Source organism: Brachionichthys hirsutus, chromosome 8 (genome assembly GCF_040956055.1).
Source record: "Brachionichthys hirsutus isolate HB-005 chromosome 8, CSIRO-AGI_Bhir_v1, whole genome shotgun sequence".
In the NCBI taxonomy this organism is placed as follows: Eukaryota; Metazoa; Chordata; class Actinopteri; order Lophiiformes; family Brachionichthyidae; genus Brachionichthys; species Brachionichthys hirsutus.
In genome coordinates, this window is record NC_090904.1 from 6,193,080 (window position 1) to 6,210,872 (window position 17,793).

Here is a 17,793-nt window from a genome sequence, read left to right on the forward strand (position 1 = left end):
AAAGGTCCCATGGACTTGTTCCACAGACCATGCAGAGTGGATGGAGAGACAGTAGTAAAAGTTTTATCACAGCAATAACCCGCAGTCACGGCGACCTTAATGGCAAATGCAGCCCGGCAAGGGGTTGCCTGGAGGTCAGGTTGAATTGCAGGGCGTAAATAGTAGATTCCAACTGTTGGAACAAATAAAGAGGGGCAACTGAAGTGAGCAGAACGTTATTGGAAGAGCGTATAATCACTCAAATTGATTTTGCGGTAAAAGGTGGCCGTTGATTGGACGTCTGTTTTATGACAAGGCGATCTTTGGCCTTTTTAACCCTCTTTCCCGCCCAACTCTGCGTGCTCTCAATCCTTGGACTCGGTCCGAACACGGCGTCAAAGGGCACAACGCCTACACAAGTGACAAGTGAGTGAAAATGTTTGAATGTTACCCAGTGCTTCTTGGGAAAAAAAAAATGGTTATAGAAGCCGCAGGGGGGAGAGAGAGAGTGTTTGTTTTAGGTGAAGTCAGCGCTGGAACAGTACGTCGTGAACCGCAGGCCAGACTGCGGCTCAGCTTCAACTTGAATGTAGACTGCTGTTTGTTTTGCTTCTCTGTTTCTCAGGGAGAAATGTAGATGCTGCCAAAGTCCTGCTCTCACACCCAAAGCACGCAAATAAAACCCCTTCACACAGGGGGAGGGGAAAAAAAGCGTACCTGGGTGTGGTCGCTCTACATCTGGGCCGCTCCACCGCTCCCAGCACAGGGGCACACACACACACACACACACATCTGCAGGAGTCTCCGCCGTCCTGCTCTCATCTTGTAAAAAGGGCTCTTTGGGGAAATGAGATGGCATTTGATTGTTCCAGTGGCAGGATGTTTGTGTGTTTTGTTTCAAGCCTTTTCATAAATAGCCGTTTTTATGTTTCTGAGGTCAACTGGTTTTACAAGGCTTTGCAAGTCCAGAGGCGACGAGGCCTCCCCACCATCTGGCATCCATAAAAAGGGGAGCAGTGGGGTTTATGGGATGGAAGGGTGAGATACCGAGGGGACGATAGACGGAGTGGACGGTGGACTTTAGTTGCCCCTGTGTTGCAATGCTTCCTCTGCAGTCTGAATGGCGGGTCAGAAGTTCATTGCCTTCTTCCTCACCCTGGGATTTCCCTTTTGAGGTGACGGAGGTGAGGGCCGGGTGAGGGCCGGGTGAGGGCAGAGAGACCGTCGCCCTGACGCTATCATCACCCTCGTGAATGAAGATGGATTCTGGTTGATCTTTGTGTTGAATTGACACGCTCAAAATGCTTGTAGAGCTCTGTGGGGAGACACAAGGTTGGTTACTTGTGTGTGTCGTCCCCCCCCCCCCCTTGCAGCGTTGGTGCCGGCTTGTTACGCCAAGCAAAAGAGTCCAGCATTATGTGGCTGGTGACTCAGTGGCTGGGCATTGTTTGGGCATGCGTCACCCTCTCAAAGCGATCTGCACGCCACAGTCATGAACAGCAAGCTGTTTTAGTGTAACTGCAGGTCTTGGTTTTTCCTTTTGTCCTGAAACAGCCCCGCAGTTGGGCACTGGCTGTATTTTGTTTGCACATCATGACTTAGGTGGGTGTAACAGCATTCGTAAGCTATGAAAATACTGGCGTTTGAGGCCAGTGAGCTTCTCATGGAGATTTTAGTGATGAAGACGCCCCTGAGACTTTAGAGCTATGCTCTCCTGGAAGGTTTCTTTTCCCAATTTGTAAGAGGCTGAAACGCAGCTGCCTGATTCCTCTGAAGCTGGATGCTCGAGCCTTATAGGTTTTCCAGAATGGGGTTATCGTTGCCGAGGACTGGGCTGCTCTGCTGACTCTGGCACTGATACCTCCCATAGAGATTTCATCTTTTGTTATGCTGCAGCTGAGAAGTGTTAACCCTTCAGCCTCCAGTGAAGATACTTTGGTGAGGGAAGGTTACGGACCGCTTCTCTCCACCCCCCCCCCTGCCTACATGTGTGTGTTTTGAAACATAAATTACCAGAAGATTCAATTGTGTCTAATAGCATGAAGTCAACCTTACGGCCTTCCCTTGCCTGCCTTGGGTTGGGTTTTAGACCCTCTCCTGCATTGCACAGTTTGTAAGTGAAGCGTGGAATAGTGCTGACAGCAAAAGAATGAGAGCGCGTTTGGCAGGCACGCCCTTGTAGGTTTCTGTGTCACTCAACTCTAATAAATGTTTAATCGTTTCCTTACTGTGGTATATAGAGCTCAACATGGCTGCACTCAGTCACATGCTATTCCAGATTCTCCTGCTCTATTCAGATCGCAGAATAAGAAAGTGTAAGGTTTTGGTCAGCAGCATTTAACACAAGGACAGTCTCTTTCTATTCAGTATTGGTTGGCTGAATAAAAATAAAAAAAACAGAAAGCAATGAATGCTGCGTTAAAGCTGAGGCTGTCTGCTACAAGGATCAGGCCATGAATAAATCAGTCAAAAATCTGCTTTCCATTGACGTTCCAGCTTCTGCAACGTGAGAATTTGATTCTTTTCCTTGCTTGACATTGTGCAAGATTTTTTTTCTTTTTGATTTTGGCCTGTAAAGTATTAAAGATTTTCTTATTCATCATCCTGAGGTTTTCTTATATATAAAAAAAACATGTAACTAACCTGACATTATGATGTGCCGATCCACCCAGGATGAAAGACAATGTCCCCGCGGGTGTTTCGCAGCAGGTTAATTTGTGGTAGTGTCATTTCAGAGTGATAATTGCGACTTATTATTACATTCACTCCAAGAACTGCTACGGTAAAGGCATTAAGTATCGTAATTACCAATAACCTTTATTGCACTTAACAAGGTCAAAAGAGAGCATGTTCAAAGGCAACCACAGTGTGAGACCTTTAGACGTACTTTCGGTCTCTCGACATGCTTCTGCTTCTTTGTTCGTTCACGTTTCCCGTCGTGTCAGAGTCAAAGCCAAGCTTTAGAGGCAAGAAACGAAGGACTCTGCTCTCGCTTTAGTTGGTTCCGTCTACTGCAGTGATTCACGGGATAAAAATGTGGCCTGTGTCTCTTTAAGAGCGTTGGGCTGTCTGCAGAATGCATCAGTCCTGTGGAGCAGACACAGGCCAGCAGGAGGAGGAGGCAGTGGAGGTGAAGGGAGGAGCGCGGGACTGTGCGGGGGGAGGAGTGAGGACAGGAAGGAACAGCCGCAGTCTGGGCTTCCAGCCTCCTGGCTAGACTGCTGAAAGTTATTATTGAGTTCCTGTGTAGGGCCTCCCCTCCCTGCGGCATCCTCCTCTGTGCTCAGTAAGAGCGGGACGGGAGTGCGGGAGAGGCAAAGAGAAAAGTTGGCTGCCTCCCATGCCCCTTTGCAATGACCTTATATGCAACGAATAATGGATAATTTTGTTTGATTGTGTGTGTGTGTGTTTTTTTTTTTTTTTTGCAAGGGTGAAGCCTCTGAAAGCCTTGCGAGCGTGAGAGCAGCCACACACACACACACACACACACACACACACACACACACCCTTGCAGTCATACAGCTGCTCGACAGCAGCTGAGACGGAGGCCGTCCTCGCCGTTGTCTTAAGTTACAGTTTAGCAGACATGTCTTGTGTTTCATTAGGAATGGCCATAACTAGTCAAGACAAGATGGTAGAAGGTCCACCAATGGGGAAGGCAGGGAGTAAATCCTCTCCTGGCGTGCTTAGGTGACGCGCATGATTCAAGGACAAGGGGGGGGGCGCTTCGGTTTCCCTCAAATTACGTTGTACGTTCATTTATGATTTTAGAAACATGAATGCAAGAATAAATACACGATTATGAACAGTACCCTCCATCACATTTGCAAACCAGGATCATTTGCATCGTTTACAGTTGGATATCTTGTCTGTGTCAATCGTGCGAGTGTCAAGAGGTCTGCAGGGAAAGGCCTGTGCCTGCCTGCAACACTAATCCCTCGCCTGCCTTTCCCTTCGGCGACTACATCAGGGCGGCGGAGCGCCTGCCTCCCTCCAGCTCAGCCCACCGACAGAGGCAGGCCTTTTACGTAACGCTCCGTCCGGTGTGTTTGCTTTGAACCTGCTGTTGCTCCGAGCGAGGCTCCCTCAGGCTAACGGTGCCCAGCTGCTGCTTGTCCCCACTGTGCCGAACTCGTCATGGCGTTGGATCGTGAAACGCCCCGAAATCCACGGAGCACCTGAGGCCCGTCAGATTTTCCTGTGCATATCATCTGCAGCATGTCACATCATATGCGCCCTGATTAATCTCCACACGTGTCTTCGTTCACGGTCGGTGCGATCATTGAGCCTGTTCTTCAAACCCGTCGCGGACGAGGCCTTTACAGGAAATCTGGGAGGGGAGGGGGGGCACCTGGCACTGACATGAGTATTATTTCGTGGAGTTCTGTTTGTTGAGTCAGAGCTTAGCCGGGCTCTACTGTTATGTGGTTGCCATGGAGAAAAACACAGGCTCGCTCTTGTGCAATAAAAATCATCCAGGAAAAGACATTTCCAAGAGATTTTTCAGAGTCAAGAAACAGACGGCAAATTGCAGAATTCATGAGGCGCTGCGGTCCAACCGAACCCGCCCCTCTCAGCCCCTCCGTTTCAGAGCGCTCAGATTTATGCTATGGAAGCTGCCAGGTTTGGGCCCTCTCACCTAATTACTTGCGTAAGAAGATATGTTTTCCTACGAAAGGAGGAGGGGGAAGCAAAACTAGTGTTTAAGCATGGAATGTGTGATCTTAGGAACGGATGTTGTGGGTGTTTTATCCCCTTCCCCCATTTCCCTTACAGACAATTCCTTCAACAAGTGGAAACAAGTGGAATGCTATTTGATCTCTGACAAAAAAAAAAAAAAAACGACTGTATGTGCACACATGTGCGGCGCACTGCGAGGCCCCCGCACAGCGAAGTCGGGGCGCGTTCTGTCAAACATTTTCAAAGGTGTCGTTTTGACAAATTGTTCATTGGCTGAAGTTACTTTTTTGTATTTATACCTTGATTGTAATTCTAGGTTCCTTCGTGAAGTTTTGTATTTATGGTATTTTATTCTAAGGTTTTTTTTTTTTAATGGACTCAGTGCAGATGGCTCGTTGCGTTCGTTAGCATTAGACAAACCTCCTGTCTGTGCAGCATAAAAAAGAGCGGCTCCAAACGCCTTCAGGCCAAGGAGATGAACTTGAAGTTCAACGCCGATTAAACAACAGGACCCCACCAGTATGTGTCTTTAGCAGCATTCCACTGTCTGAATGGTCTTCAAACCACAATGGAGCAGTGCGGAGTGGGTTTTCCAGCCTGGTGACCAGGAGGGCAGCATTTCAGCAGAATGGCCAGAAGGGCATCAATAAATTTCAGAGAGATTTATTACCTCGGTTCAACCAATTAGCTCTGAGGACCGTTCTCAGCACTTGTATTGTTGATGACATGACATCACGCGAGACCCTGCAGTGACCTTAACTTCACCTCAGCCTCTCACAGCTTTTATGACCTTCTCCTCTAAACCCCCCGCCCCCCTTCCTCTGCCCTCCTCCTGTCCTCTCACACGTCTTAACCGCTGTTATTCATCCCATTTTCATCTTTCCAAGTAAACCTGCCACCTGCCCTCCTCTCCAATTGCTACTCCCCCCGCAGGGCGGGGGGGTTGGTCATGTGGAATGATAGCACAAACCTCAGCTCGGCCAGTTTGAAAGGTGCCCAGTCCTTACACGCCTGATTGGACGCATGCTCTCTGCTGATTGGTTTATTGGTGAAATTAGCCATGTGCTACTGAGCTGATGGTAACTGTTACATGAATTGAATTATAATTCAAGCTGCAATATATGAAGCAGAAATTGTTTTAGGGTGCCAAAGTGAAACGGTTAGTAAAATATACCGAACCAAATATTCTGCTAAATTGTTTTATTTTAAGTTGCCTCTTGTAGCATAGCCGCATCGTAATTGTGACCATTAACTGAGATTTGGCATATTGGCAGGGAAATAATCCAAGTTAAAGAAATATCTAATCAGTAATAAATGACAAATAAGGTATTTGTGATTTAAAAAAATAATTTCTACATCTGGAACGAAATATTCGCGCATCACAAAAACTCATTTAGATTTTTCAAGACTTGAAACTCTCAGTTCTTGGTTTCAGCGCCGGGAGCTCTGGTGGTCCGTCCCGGTTGTTGACACAGAGATCTGACTGTCCATCTGTGGAGGTCGAGACCCTGACTGGGTCCAGACTGCTGTAACAATCGCCATGGAGCTGCTCTCCCTTCCCTCCCTCGGTGTCTCATGCCTCATCGTGTCTGGAGTTCTCCACCACCTCTTAGTAGTGAGGGAGGTTTAGAGGAGTCGTCTGGTACCAGGTACCGGGAGTGATATAATGGTCTGTGTATTTGGAACTGTTACTGTTTGGGTTGTGGAGAGGTTATCCAGAGACATTTTAATCATCTTTCAGACTTCTTTGGCATTAGTATTAATCTGCAGGATTAAATTCCAACTAGTCAGACACCGGATTTGCTGTCTCGCAGAGCAGGCAGGTTTGCGCGCCAACAGCGAGGACAGTTTGCAGGTAGACGTGCGCTTATCTGTAACAAACCACGATGTTCAGGCCTCTGTCTCAGAGAGCACAGAGTTGGCTTGAGAAATGTCAGTTGAATCAATTGTCAGTCTAAAATGGAAATCCCACAAATGTTATAGAATTTCTTTTCTTTTTTAATTCAAATATCATGTCTTATAAGGTTCGGGAGTGATCTGACTGTCCATCTGTGGAGGTAAGATAAAGAGAAATAATATTTTTCCCCTCCTCAAGTTGCAATTACGTTGTGATAAAGTGAAGTATTCGCCGTGGAAAAATGATTATAGGATAATATATACATTTAACGCTCCGAGAAGAACCACTTATTTCTGACATATGATAAATGAAGCTGCATCTATTTAAATGTTGACATTACTTGCCTTGGTTTGTCTGAAAGCCATCAATCTTTTTTTTTTCCCCTCTAACCCTACATTTTATCTTTATTTTAAATGATATATATATACATATGATTATATGTGTTTTCCTAATTATTTATGACTCACGCTTTAGATCAGTCAGATACACAGCAAGTCGATGCAGGCAGAGAATCAGATAAGTGACGGTGTAATTCCAATGGATTAAGGTTGCAAGGCAAAGATGGTGTTGGCAATGCTGCACAGTGGAGATCAAGTTCTGTGAAAGCACGCACACATTGCTGCAAGCGAAGGCGCAGCCGCACAAACGCTGCCTCCATCGCTGCGGCAGTCCCACGTGACGTTTCAGGAAATTACAATGTTGTGGATTGATTTGTAAATGTGGCATGAGAAAACAGCTGGATTGCATTTGGAGTTTTTCTATTCTATTTCTCATTCATATCTGGAAACCATTTTAGTCGCCCTAACAAAGACTTGCCCACAGCTCTGCTTCATCTCAGTTCAAGAGCACAGAGACTGCATTAGCTCTGCTTTTACCCAGTGCTCTTGTAGAGAATTGAAAAACAAGAAAAGCAGCTGCATTTACATGACTAAATATTTAATTTCTTTGGCTTCAAGGCTGTAGAAAGCACTCGTGCTGCAGTATAGTGAGCTGTTATTATTATGTATGCAAGATCTACCCAAAAAGTTTTAATTGAGATCTAATATCCTCAAGAGTAACGCTTCTTTTTATTTTCAATGAAAGTTATTTCAGAGCAGGAAAAGTCGTTTCTTTTATTCATGATGTTCTTGGAAGATGCATAAATACATTTTGAATATAAATTCATTCTACCCTTCAGGAGCGCTAAATTAAATTCCATGAACGTGGGTCAGCGAGAGTCTGCCTTCGCTTTTTCCCTCTATCTCTGTCTTCCTCGTTAACCTTCATTGCCTCCGGCCTTCTGGTTAGCGCTGCAGCTGCTCCTACATTCTAAGTGTGCTAAATGTGAATAGAAGCATAAAGGCATCGTGCGTGCACATGTGTGCGTGTGTATGCGCGTGCATGTGCACGGGGGGGGGGCATGTGCTCTCCAGCTTTTACTGGTTTGCAGACAGAGCCGTGCGTCTTCCCTCAGTTTATTTGGCCTGATGTTTAATTATCTTATTCCAATAATGCATCGGGAGGGGGGGACTCAGGCAACTATCTGCTGAATGTGGCGCTGCGTGCATCTATAAATACAGCCGTTTTATTCCCTAAGATAACTAAACCTTACAGTCATAGCAAACATGTTTATGCTTATAATGTATAATCTGCTGAGATATCTGTTCCGTGTCTTTTAGTCTAGGGTTTCCATGTCTGTTGAAATAACTTGTGTGCAGTGAGGTCATCCTCTGAGAGAGCAACTCCACTGTCAGCATACTGGAAGAAATACAGGCGGGCACGTCCATGTTGTTGCAGGCACTGTTATTCCATTTCATTTCCCACTATATGATGCTATAGTACTGCTATAGTATAGTACGGACCATGCAGTAGAGGCCAGTAGCAGAATGTGTACATGAATTACTGCTGCCGTGCCGATGAACCAACAATTTCCCACGCAGATCGCTTTATGAATGGTGCAGGACGCTGCTGTAGCATCCTGCTCCCCCACCCAGAAGCTATATGTGTCAAGCTGTGCAGACCCGGTGAAATATGTTCCACCTTTAGGGACCTTTAGCAGCTCATCCCTCAGACCTCATCAGGTCTCAATCCCAAAGACAATTAGGACAATCCAATAATCTTACGGAAACGATGCCAAGCCCCTTGTAGCTCTCGCTGTGTCTCGGTAAATAAAGAACATATCCGCAAAATTGACCCAACAGACACCGAATTAATTAAATAATTAATCCGAGATACAGCGAGGGGAAATTGGAGCTTGTGCTCTGCCTTTTGAAGAGATGAAGTTTCAGGGATATTCTGGGTTGACACCAATAATCCCCCCCCCCCCCCAGCTGTTCGGAGGTGACCACGGGGCTTTATATAAATCAAGGGGCTGTCATTCAATTCATGCAGTGAGTTGAATAGGAAGCTCTATGCGTCCCTGTGAATATCCATGCCAAACTGCAGCGATCGGATTACTAAAACTAGTATTCTCTCATTTCCAAACTAAGGCTGTTACCCGAGTGAGCCGACGCACCAGTTGGTGTGCCCTTGGGTGAGACAGCACCCCGCGAAGCACATGTCGATCGAAGGATTACATTCAGGGGTTTAAGAGGGGAAAGGAGGCCGTAATCCAAAACGGTTGTGCCTTTGCTTAATGCCATACTATCGTGCAGTGTGCATTGATATTATATGACCATGGGCCCATGAGGATACGCTGCTGGGAGGGAAAGTATTTCCGTTCGCCATACAAGCGCTAGCTGCCCCCGTGTTTCATTCCTCGGTTCCTCCAATTGAGCGCTTTAGCGCAAAAAACGATGCCAGCGGTTTCAATTAGCTCGAGGTTATCGCCTTGCCTTGTGGGAGAAACGTGAAAAATGTAAAGGTGTGCAGCTGAAAGTGAGGAGAGGATTAATTCATCGTATTGGGAAATGTATGACAAGAGTCTCATGTTTGCACAACCAATACGAGGCTACAGCTAACAAGTTTTAATATTACCGTAATTTAAATGGTGGTTCGGTCCAGAGGTAACATTGTTCACCCACAGGTAGCTAAAGGTCACTAATTGGCTTTTATATTTCGTTTTTTTTATATATATTTTAGGTTAATTGCGTCCCATTTTTTCCAGTTCCAGGTTGTCGATTCAAACTTCTAATCTCAGGAAGCTAGCAAATTATCTTGGAGTTAGACCATTTTGGTTTGTTGCTCTTTTTCAGACCGGAAAACAACATTTATGACAAAACAGGCAGGGAAGCGCATGAAAGACGTCCGTTAAAGAAGTCATGGTATAAATAAACCCGTGTCCTGCTTTGGCCACTGATTTATGCAGCGTGGCTCACTAGACACTTATTGTTGATTAGTTCCATGTTCCAGTTCGCATTATATTGACAGACTGTTATTCAAGCAGGTCAAAAGCTGTGCTCCTAGAATAGATATTGATGTATTTCTCATCTGCCATGCTAGCACGGTTTTATCCCGGTATTACCATGCCATTATAAGGCACTAATTAAAAAATAATGCCTTCTACCCCTGCCCAGCTGCTATTAGGCTCTGTTTAGCCTACAGGTCTGCTTTGAAACGCTCCCTCATTATGCCGCCTGAAAGAACTATCATACAATAGCGAGTTGAAAAGGGCAAGGCTTGAATGGAATCTTGAAGGGAAGGCTGTACTTGGCCTTCAAGTATACATTCCTTCAGCTCAGTGCTTCCTCTGTGGTCCCGTTCCTGGTCCACTCCCCTCCCACTCAAGACTGAGTTCCCCCACTCAAGACTGAGTTCCCACAGGGGACCCAGCCAAAGCAAACTCCTCAGAGGAAGTCTCCCTCTCCTCTAGCGAGCGAGGGAGAAAGAGAGGGATGTCCTATCATCTGGCTAGGCAGTAGGTTGTGCGAAGAGGGTGTTGTGACTCGCCGGCCGTGCTATGTCTATGATGTGGCGGTGAGTTAAGCCTGTGCGGCTGCTCTCCTGTGAGGTCAGTGTCAGATTTAGCCAGCAGGTCCCTTGTGGTGTCTGGGAGTGTCTGTTTTCTGACTCTATTATGTCTAGCACTCATAGCCTTCCTGGAGCTACAAACCTCAGAGTAGAAATAGTAGCAGACAGGCAGACATCCTTTGTCGGGAAAACAACAGTCACATCGGTAATTACAGAGTCTGATTACAGCAGGTCAGGAGCTCTAAGGAAATTTGCCCGCCTGGAGTCAGGCAGGTGAAGGGTTAAGTTGCCGTGGCGGAGCAGAACCGAGTCGGGATGTATAGAGGCTATATGCTCTGTGTGTGATTGTAAGGTGGGGCTTGGGGGGGGGAAGGTGTGCGAGTTATGTGGTTACAGGTTAGACAGGTAGACAGGTAGAGACATTTATAGGGGAGTGGGGAGTGTCCAGAAAAACAAACGTCCCACATGAAGAGGCACAGTGGGAATTCATATTAGTTCTGATCAGCTTTTGATAATTACATCAATAAAAATTATATTTGCTTACAACTACTTTATAGAATGTTATAAAGCATTTATTAACCCTTTATATGCTGCTTGTAAATATGTTTTTATAGTGTTATCATGTTTACATTTGCTTTTGAGTCTTGATAAACTCTTATTAAATCAAATTATTCCTAGAACGCATTTAGAATCGCCACAAAGAGAAATGAACAATGTTATTTTTGATGTGCTAACTTAGAGCACTGTGATTGATGGGTCTGCATTATTTTATATTATCTGAAGCAGAGAAAATCAACAAGTTCAGTGTTCAATACTTCATAAAAGTGTTTTTGATGTGTTAACTTACAGCACTTTCTACAAACCTCAGGTTTCATTTTATTTTCTATTATATTGGGATTGACAACAGAACACACCAATACTCCCCCTGGTGGTGGAAACTAAATATTGCAAGCAGCACTTTGGACTCGTCCCAAATGCAGCAGAATGTAAATGACTGTTAAAAACAAGAAATGACTTTATAAAGCTACTTTTTGGTATAAATAATTTTTTGATCTGCCACGATAATGTAATGAATTTCAATGGAAAATACCTCAAATTGAGGGCTTTTTTTCAGCAATTTTTCAGTGAGGTTAAAAATGAGATTAATCAATTCATTACAGATCATAATTATTTAATTTAATGTTTTAACCGCTTGACAGAAATATATTTAGCATCCATCTTGAGCTGATTACACGAAGTAGGGGTTTAAGGTTTCACAATCCCAAGCAACTCTTGCCGGAGTGTTTTCCATTGAGGATTTTTTTGAAGGCAGACAGAGTAATCTTATCTCACATGCGGAGATGGGAGTGTTGGCCTTTCCTGCAGGCAGAATGTCATAGTAGTGAGTAAGAGAGTAAGCAGGCAGGTCTCTGCTGGCCTACCCGCCTGCACAGGTAAACATGCATGTATCCTCTGTCTGACAAGTGCAGACCTGAGTGCTGAGGAGGAGAGTTTAGCTTAACGCATGGTCCTGTAAGCTGGTCCAGCAACGCACAAGCAACGCTCACATACTCAGAGCTTATACACACTTCCTGCCTTAAGATGGTATAGCCTTAACATGCAGCTTCCTGTGAACACCTCAATGCAATCGTCTGTCAGGTCTGAGTGCAATTACTTTAATTTGTCTCCCTCGCTGCCTCCCTCTGCCTCTATATTACAATATTTCTGTGGTGGAGGGAGTCGATCTGCTCCACCTGATGGCGCCTCTTCTGCCTGGCAGGGAGCAATGTAGCCCTACTGGCTGCCAGCCAGACCAGCTTGAGTGTCTGCTCAGCTCAAAGCCACACACACACACGCACACACACACACACACATGCAGACATTTTAAACTCCGAGAACGAACACTTATCCATCAGCTTCTCTTGTATTCCTTGCCTCTCTGTAACCTCATGTTTCAGAAACGCTCTTCCTCTCTTTGTCTTTACAGTGTACACGGCCATTTCTTGTCCTTACAAATCTGTGCTGCTTTTGACGAATGTCATCCACAGTAGTATAGCAGCGTTTCTGCAAGCCATGCGTTCTTGAAATATCCATTAACTTGAGCTGCAATAATCAGGATGATAAGTCACTCATTTTCTCTCCTCTCCTCAGTCTCCCAGCCCAGTCCCAGCCAAGAGGTCTAAATTCGACAAATCACTGTCCCAACCAGCTGACAAAGACAGGAAGCCCGACTGTTTACAATCGCTGCCAAAGTCTGCTCACAAGGTTAGTTCACTACGCTAGTGTGAAACAGGATCTGTCGTAAAACTTAAAGTGTTACCATTTAAGATATTATTCGTTTCACATTATGATCTATGGAAAAAAAAAACTAACCTCTTATCATCTGCCATGTTAAATTAAATGTTATGCGTTTGTTGTTGTTTTTTTTTCCAGGATTTGAAACAGGTCCAGCTGAAGCGGAGACCCTCAGCTTTCCGTCCCTGGTCTCCGAAAGACGCAGAAAAAGAGAAACCAGCTGCTCAGAATGAGGTGAACAGGTGAGTCTATATAGTCTGACTCTGTCTCTGGTAGTTTTACTGTATTGATGTAACTCATCCATGACTTGTTATGAATGTCGCTCTGCTGCTTTCACAGGTCTTATTCTAAGAGTTATGAAACCATGGTGCCTCCCAATCCAGCACTAGGTCCCATTGACCCCCCTGTCCAACCCAGGGACAGCCACGCCGCTACCAGGGGACCAGCCATTTTCAGGCCGCTGCAGGAGCTGCATAATGGAGACGCACAACCCCCAACCAAACTGGCTCCCTCCAGTACCACCAACCTCCCTGATGACATGGACACAGATGGAGAGATTGATGTCGATGACTGTGACGATCGTGAGTATCAACCATCAGCTGGAGTTTACTGCGCCCCAGAGACACAAACATAACTCTACAAGAGTCAGATGATTCGTCACAGATTGTACAGTTACAACTTGTATTACACAGTAAAGCCCCGCTGGAGAAAGGCCAGAGCAGAACTGCCTCAGGATGATTCCTGTGCAACCGCACCACCTGGTGTTTAAATTAGGAACTGCAAGCAAGGCAAAATGATGTAATTTAATCGGCTCAAAAAACACTTTTTTTTTCCTCTAATTTCTTTTGCCTCAAGAAGCAGCAAAAATGAAGTTTCGGTGTTTGGATTATTATTATTTTCTTGCTGAATCATGCACATTGTTACATTTCTGCTGCTTCTACATCTGACACTTATTTATAGTGATTCCCAACCTCTAACGGTGACAAGAGAAACGTGACGTTGCTTTGCTAGTTTGAAAAATAGAACTTGCAATTAGAATTTAACTGTGTTGGAAATTTCATAAATACATTCATTTATATTATAATATATAAGTGTTTGAATTAATCGATAAACATTTATAGATAATTAGATAAAAGGGTTCAAGAAAGAGCTAGAAATGGTGGGTAAATAGTTTTGACAGTCAGAGCTGACCAAAATGAATGGATAAAATGATGAATGGCAGAAATAGAAATGTCTGAGAAAAATTAGCATTAGTAACTGATAACTAAGTATTGTACAGCTGTGTCAATCGCAGTTTTCTCACAATAACAACTTAAGTTCAGGTACTAATTACAGTGTAAGACTTATTAATGTTAAAGCTATCTCTCCCTCAGGTCCAGCTCCACCTCACTACCTGGTGCCTCCTCCATCCTCCTGCACCAGCGTGTCTCAGACTCTGATCCCGCCGTGTGTTGTCCGACCTCAGGAGGGACCTGTCTGTCTGTCAGGGACTGTCTGTCCAGAGATGGACTCCCTCAGACAGTTGCTGTACGGAGGCATGGACACCAAAGAAACCCGGGAAAAAGTCCTGCAGGAGATTGTCAGGATGAGAGGGAAGCAGGAGGAGAAGCTGGCGACTGCTGTGCAAGCTAAACGTAGCCTTCAACAGGTATCGTATCCCGTTCCTATGGAAATATCATGTCATCACGAGTGCATTTGTGTGATTTCAGCATCAACTGCACTGCTTTCACAGGAACTGGAGTTTGTGAGGGTGGCAAAAAAAGGGCGTCTTCGCGAGGCCATTGAAGCCAAGCGCAACCTGAGAAAGGAGATTGAGCGCCTTCGCATGGACTGGGAGAAGAAGATGAGGGATGCAGAGGACTCCTGTGGGCGGCTGAAGAGGGAGCTGGAGATGGAGCGACAGCTGCAAGTGTGTGACAAAGGTTGTGAGGCTGAACGTCTCCGAGTCAAGTACTCCTCTCAGGTAGGAGTTCTACGTGGCAACGGCCATCATCACTAAAAAACATCCATTTAGTTCAGACGCAGCTTTCTGCGCGTCGTTCATTTGCGTTCGTTCACACTGTGACTGTCTGTGCTGCGTTACTGTCGTGCAGATCGAGGGCTTGCATGTGCAGCTGCAGCAGGCAGAAGCTGATCGTGAGCAGCTGAGACGGGAGCTGCAGCGGGAGAGAGAAGCACGGCAGAGCCTGGAGACCGTTGTTAAAGACCTGCAGAGCCAACTGGCCCTGCAGGCTGACAGCAGCCACACAGGAGGAGACCCCAGGGAGGTGAACACAAACGCACAGAGACAGAACACGCGACGACCCGACGGATCCTAAAGCTGCACAGAACTGGAGAAAAAGACTCGATGAAAGAACTTTGTCGCACCTCCATTTAGGGGTAAAGGAGCTGTAGCGAAATGCAAAGTCTGTTTTGAAGTCATATATAATATGATATAAATCATTATTATTGTGACACTATATGAATTGTATTAAAGGAACTGGAAAGTAGCATGATGTCTGAGCATGTTGTGAGATTTAGAACGACTTCTTCGGTGATAAACACATCTCTCCAGTAAAAGTCAGAGTCCTCGGGTTCGACCCCTGATGCTATCCAAGGATTTTATTTTGGTATAAGCTATTGTAAGATGTGCAAATATAGCGACGTAACACTACTTGAATATGAAGGGAAGAAACACGGTGCGCCTGGTGCAGATGATGAAAATCCTGGTGCCACAGTATATATTGGTACACTCAAAGGTGTCACTGCAGACCGCTGAAAACAAGAGACACCGGTTTACCACTATTTACTTTTAATATCGGCTTGCTTTTTATAACTCTGTAGAGGATATACTTTTTAAGAAATATTGCTTTCGCAGTGCTGTTATTCCACCGGCGAAAAAAATCAATTTACGAACATGTTCGCATGTATACCAGCTTGTCTACCTTTTGTATAAACCTGAAGTATTGGAGGTTACAAGGGGGGGGGGGGCTTACCTTCAGGTCCACCTCTGTTTCATGCTTGGATATTTTACGGAAGTGTTACTTTTAATATTATATTACAACTTTATTTGTTGTGTGAACGTTGTTTTTCAGGAATGCAACCAAAACCATATGATAAAATAGCATAATGTTCTTGCCCACGTTAGTGCAGAAAAGTCTACAAATGCCCTCGTAAAAAAAAAAAAAAACTTTCGATAGTTGTCTGGTTTTTGTTGAAATGCGGTACTTCTGATTTTCTATTGAGTTTTGTAAAATAATTTATATTCTTGAATAATTTGCTGCCTATCAAAACAAACACATGCATTTTTAGTCGGGGATGTTAGGGCGCTTAAATCAACAAATGCTGTTTATATGAACAACATTTCTACATATATACAAAATATGGATATATATATATTTTTTTACTTTAGAAAAAAAAAAAGGAATTGCACTTTTAAAAAAAAAAGAATCTTGCTTACTCGCTGTTACATTTTTCAAACTACAAAGTTAACATGAGTTTTGAATTTAGACACACTTTCCCCTCAACGCCCTCTGATGTAAATACAATAATATTGTAAATAATATATTTGTTGGTATGTTCGCTTGCTCCAGGCTTAAACTGATTATGAATATAATTTTTTGCTTTTACTTGAAACAACAACAACAACGATTTGAATCTGGAAACCTGCAATGCCCTAGTTCTATTGCCGAGTATCGTTGCAATCGCAGGGCATTGAGCAGAACGGATGGATGTTGGTTTAAATGAAAATGTCCTTGGTGTGGTTGACCTAGTAGGACATGTTCTAGGTATGACAGACCAACACAATTTCCTGATTTTGTCCCTATATTTTGTTTATTTGAGAAGATCTTTATTACTTATGAAATATAGAGTATATATTACACCGCAGACCAAAAACTGAAAAAATGGATTTGAAATCTTTGCACCTACAGTTCCCTCATCGGATAGAGCAGAAGCAACACCTTCTTGTGGTTTCAATCTTAGGTGCTCTCGTGTATTTTAGACAAGGAACACTTTTATGTCTTATTATTATGATACCCTCTCTCAGTATTTGTTGGGTACAGTGTAATAGCAATATCCATTTTTTTTTTAGCTGATGCTGTTGTGGTTTTGGTTTGGAAAGTGGGGGGCTTGCTTGCCTCTTGTTTCAATGTTCTCTTTTCCTTCGGAAAACTTGTATAATAACCATTAAAATCTAATTCAATCCTACTGCATTCTGATGAATCTCTGTTCCCCGCCATAATTAAAGTTTGTGATTCCCATTTCATCCGGGCCAAAAGGCTGTCTTACACTTAATAACAAAGACCTGCTGCGATATCTATGAGCCCAACAGAATTCATGCTTTCATTCATTCATTCATTCATTCATTCATAACCACTTTGTCCCTAACCGGGTCGTGCTGGAGCCGTTCCCAGCAGTCAGCGGGCGAGAGGCGGGGCACACCCTGGACAAGCCGCCAGTTCATCGCAGGGCCGCACAGACACTGTGGTCAATTCAGTGTAACCAATTCACCTAATTTGCATGTTTTGAAGGCGGCAGGAAGCCGGAGAGGACCCTCGCAGACACGGAGACGACATGCAAACTCCTCACAGAAAGGCCGGAGGTTGGATTTGAACCTTCTTGCTGTGAGACAACAGCACTTCCCGCTGCACCACCGTGCTGCCCTCACGCTAACATGTTAAGCTAAAATAGTAAACATTAAGTAACATTATATAAAGACCTTCAAAAACACATTAAGAAGCTAGGTAGCAGCGACTACTACTGTACTTTTGGCTTTTCCCTTCTTATTCTCTGTGTGCCAACAGAAATACCCTCGCGTGCCAGCCATGACACGCGTGTGTTAGGCTGCCGCCCCCTGCTCTAAAGTATCATGACACCGGCCGAGACGTTAAATGTGTTGGGCTTGGTCATTTTGCCGTTAAGTTTCTTTCCTAACTAAAACATTTACAAATCATGGAAGTCATGTGACCTCCCCGTGGGGCCTTAAAGCAAAAGTTTCAAATTCCAAAAAGCACGTAAGCATTGTTTTGCAATTATATATATCCATTTAATATTCATCTATTTATTTTCATATTCTGCTACACTCTACTTTATAC

At 44.5% G+C, this 17,793-nt stretch overlaps 1 protein-coding gene across 1 annotated transcript in view; it reads left to right on the plus strand.

Annotated features, from left to right (window-relative positions):
- skib (v-ski avian sarcoma viral oncogene homolog b) overlaps positions 1–15,649 on the plus strand; it is a 23,518-nt gene extending 7,869 nt beyond the window's left edge. The window contains exons 2-7 of the mRNA XM_068742712.1: positions 12,575–12,688; positions 12,857–12,960; positions 13,058–13,299; positions 14,092–14,366; positions 14,451–14,681; positions 14,812–15,649. Coding sequence (XP_068598813.1) covers positions 12,575–12,688; positions 12,857–12,960; positions 13,058–13,299; positions 14,092–14,366; positions 14,451–14,681; positions 14,812–15,036 — 1,191 coding nt within the window. The 3' untranslated portion in view covers positions 15,037–15,649. The remainder of the gene's footprint in view (positions 1–12,574; positions 12,689–12,856; positions 12,961–13,057; positions 13,300–14,091; positions 14,367–14,450; positions 14,682–14,811) is intronic.
- Positions 15,650–17,793: the final 2,144 nt, after the last annotated feature.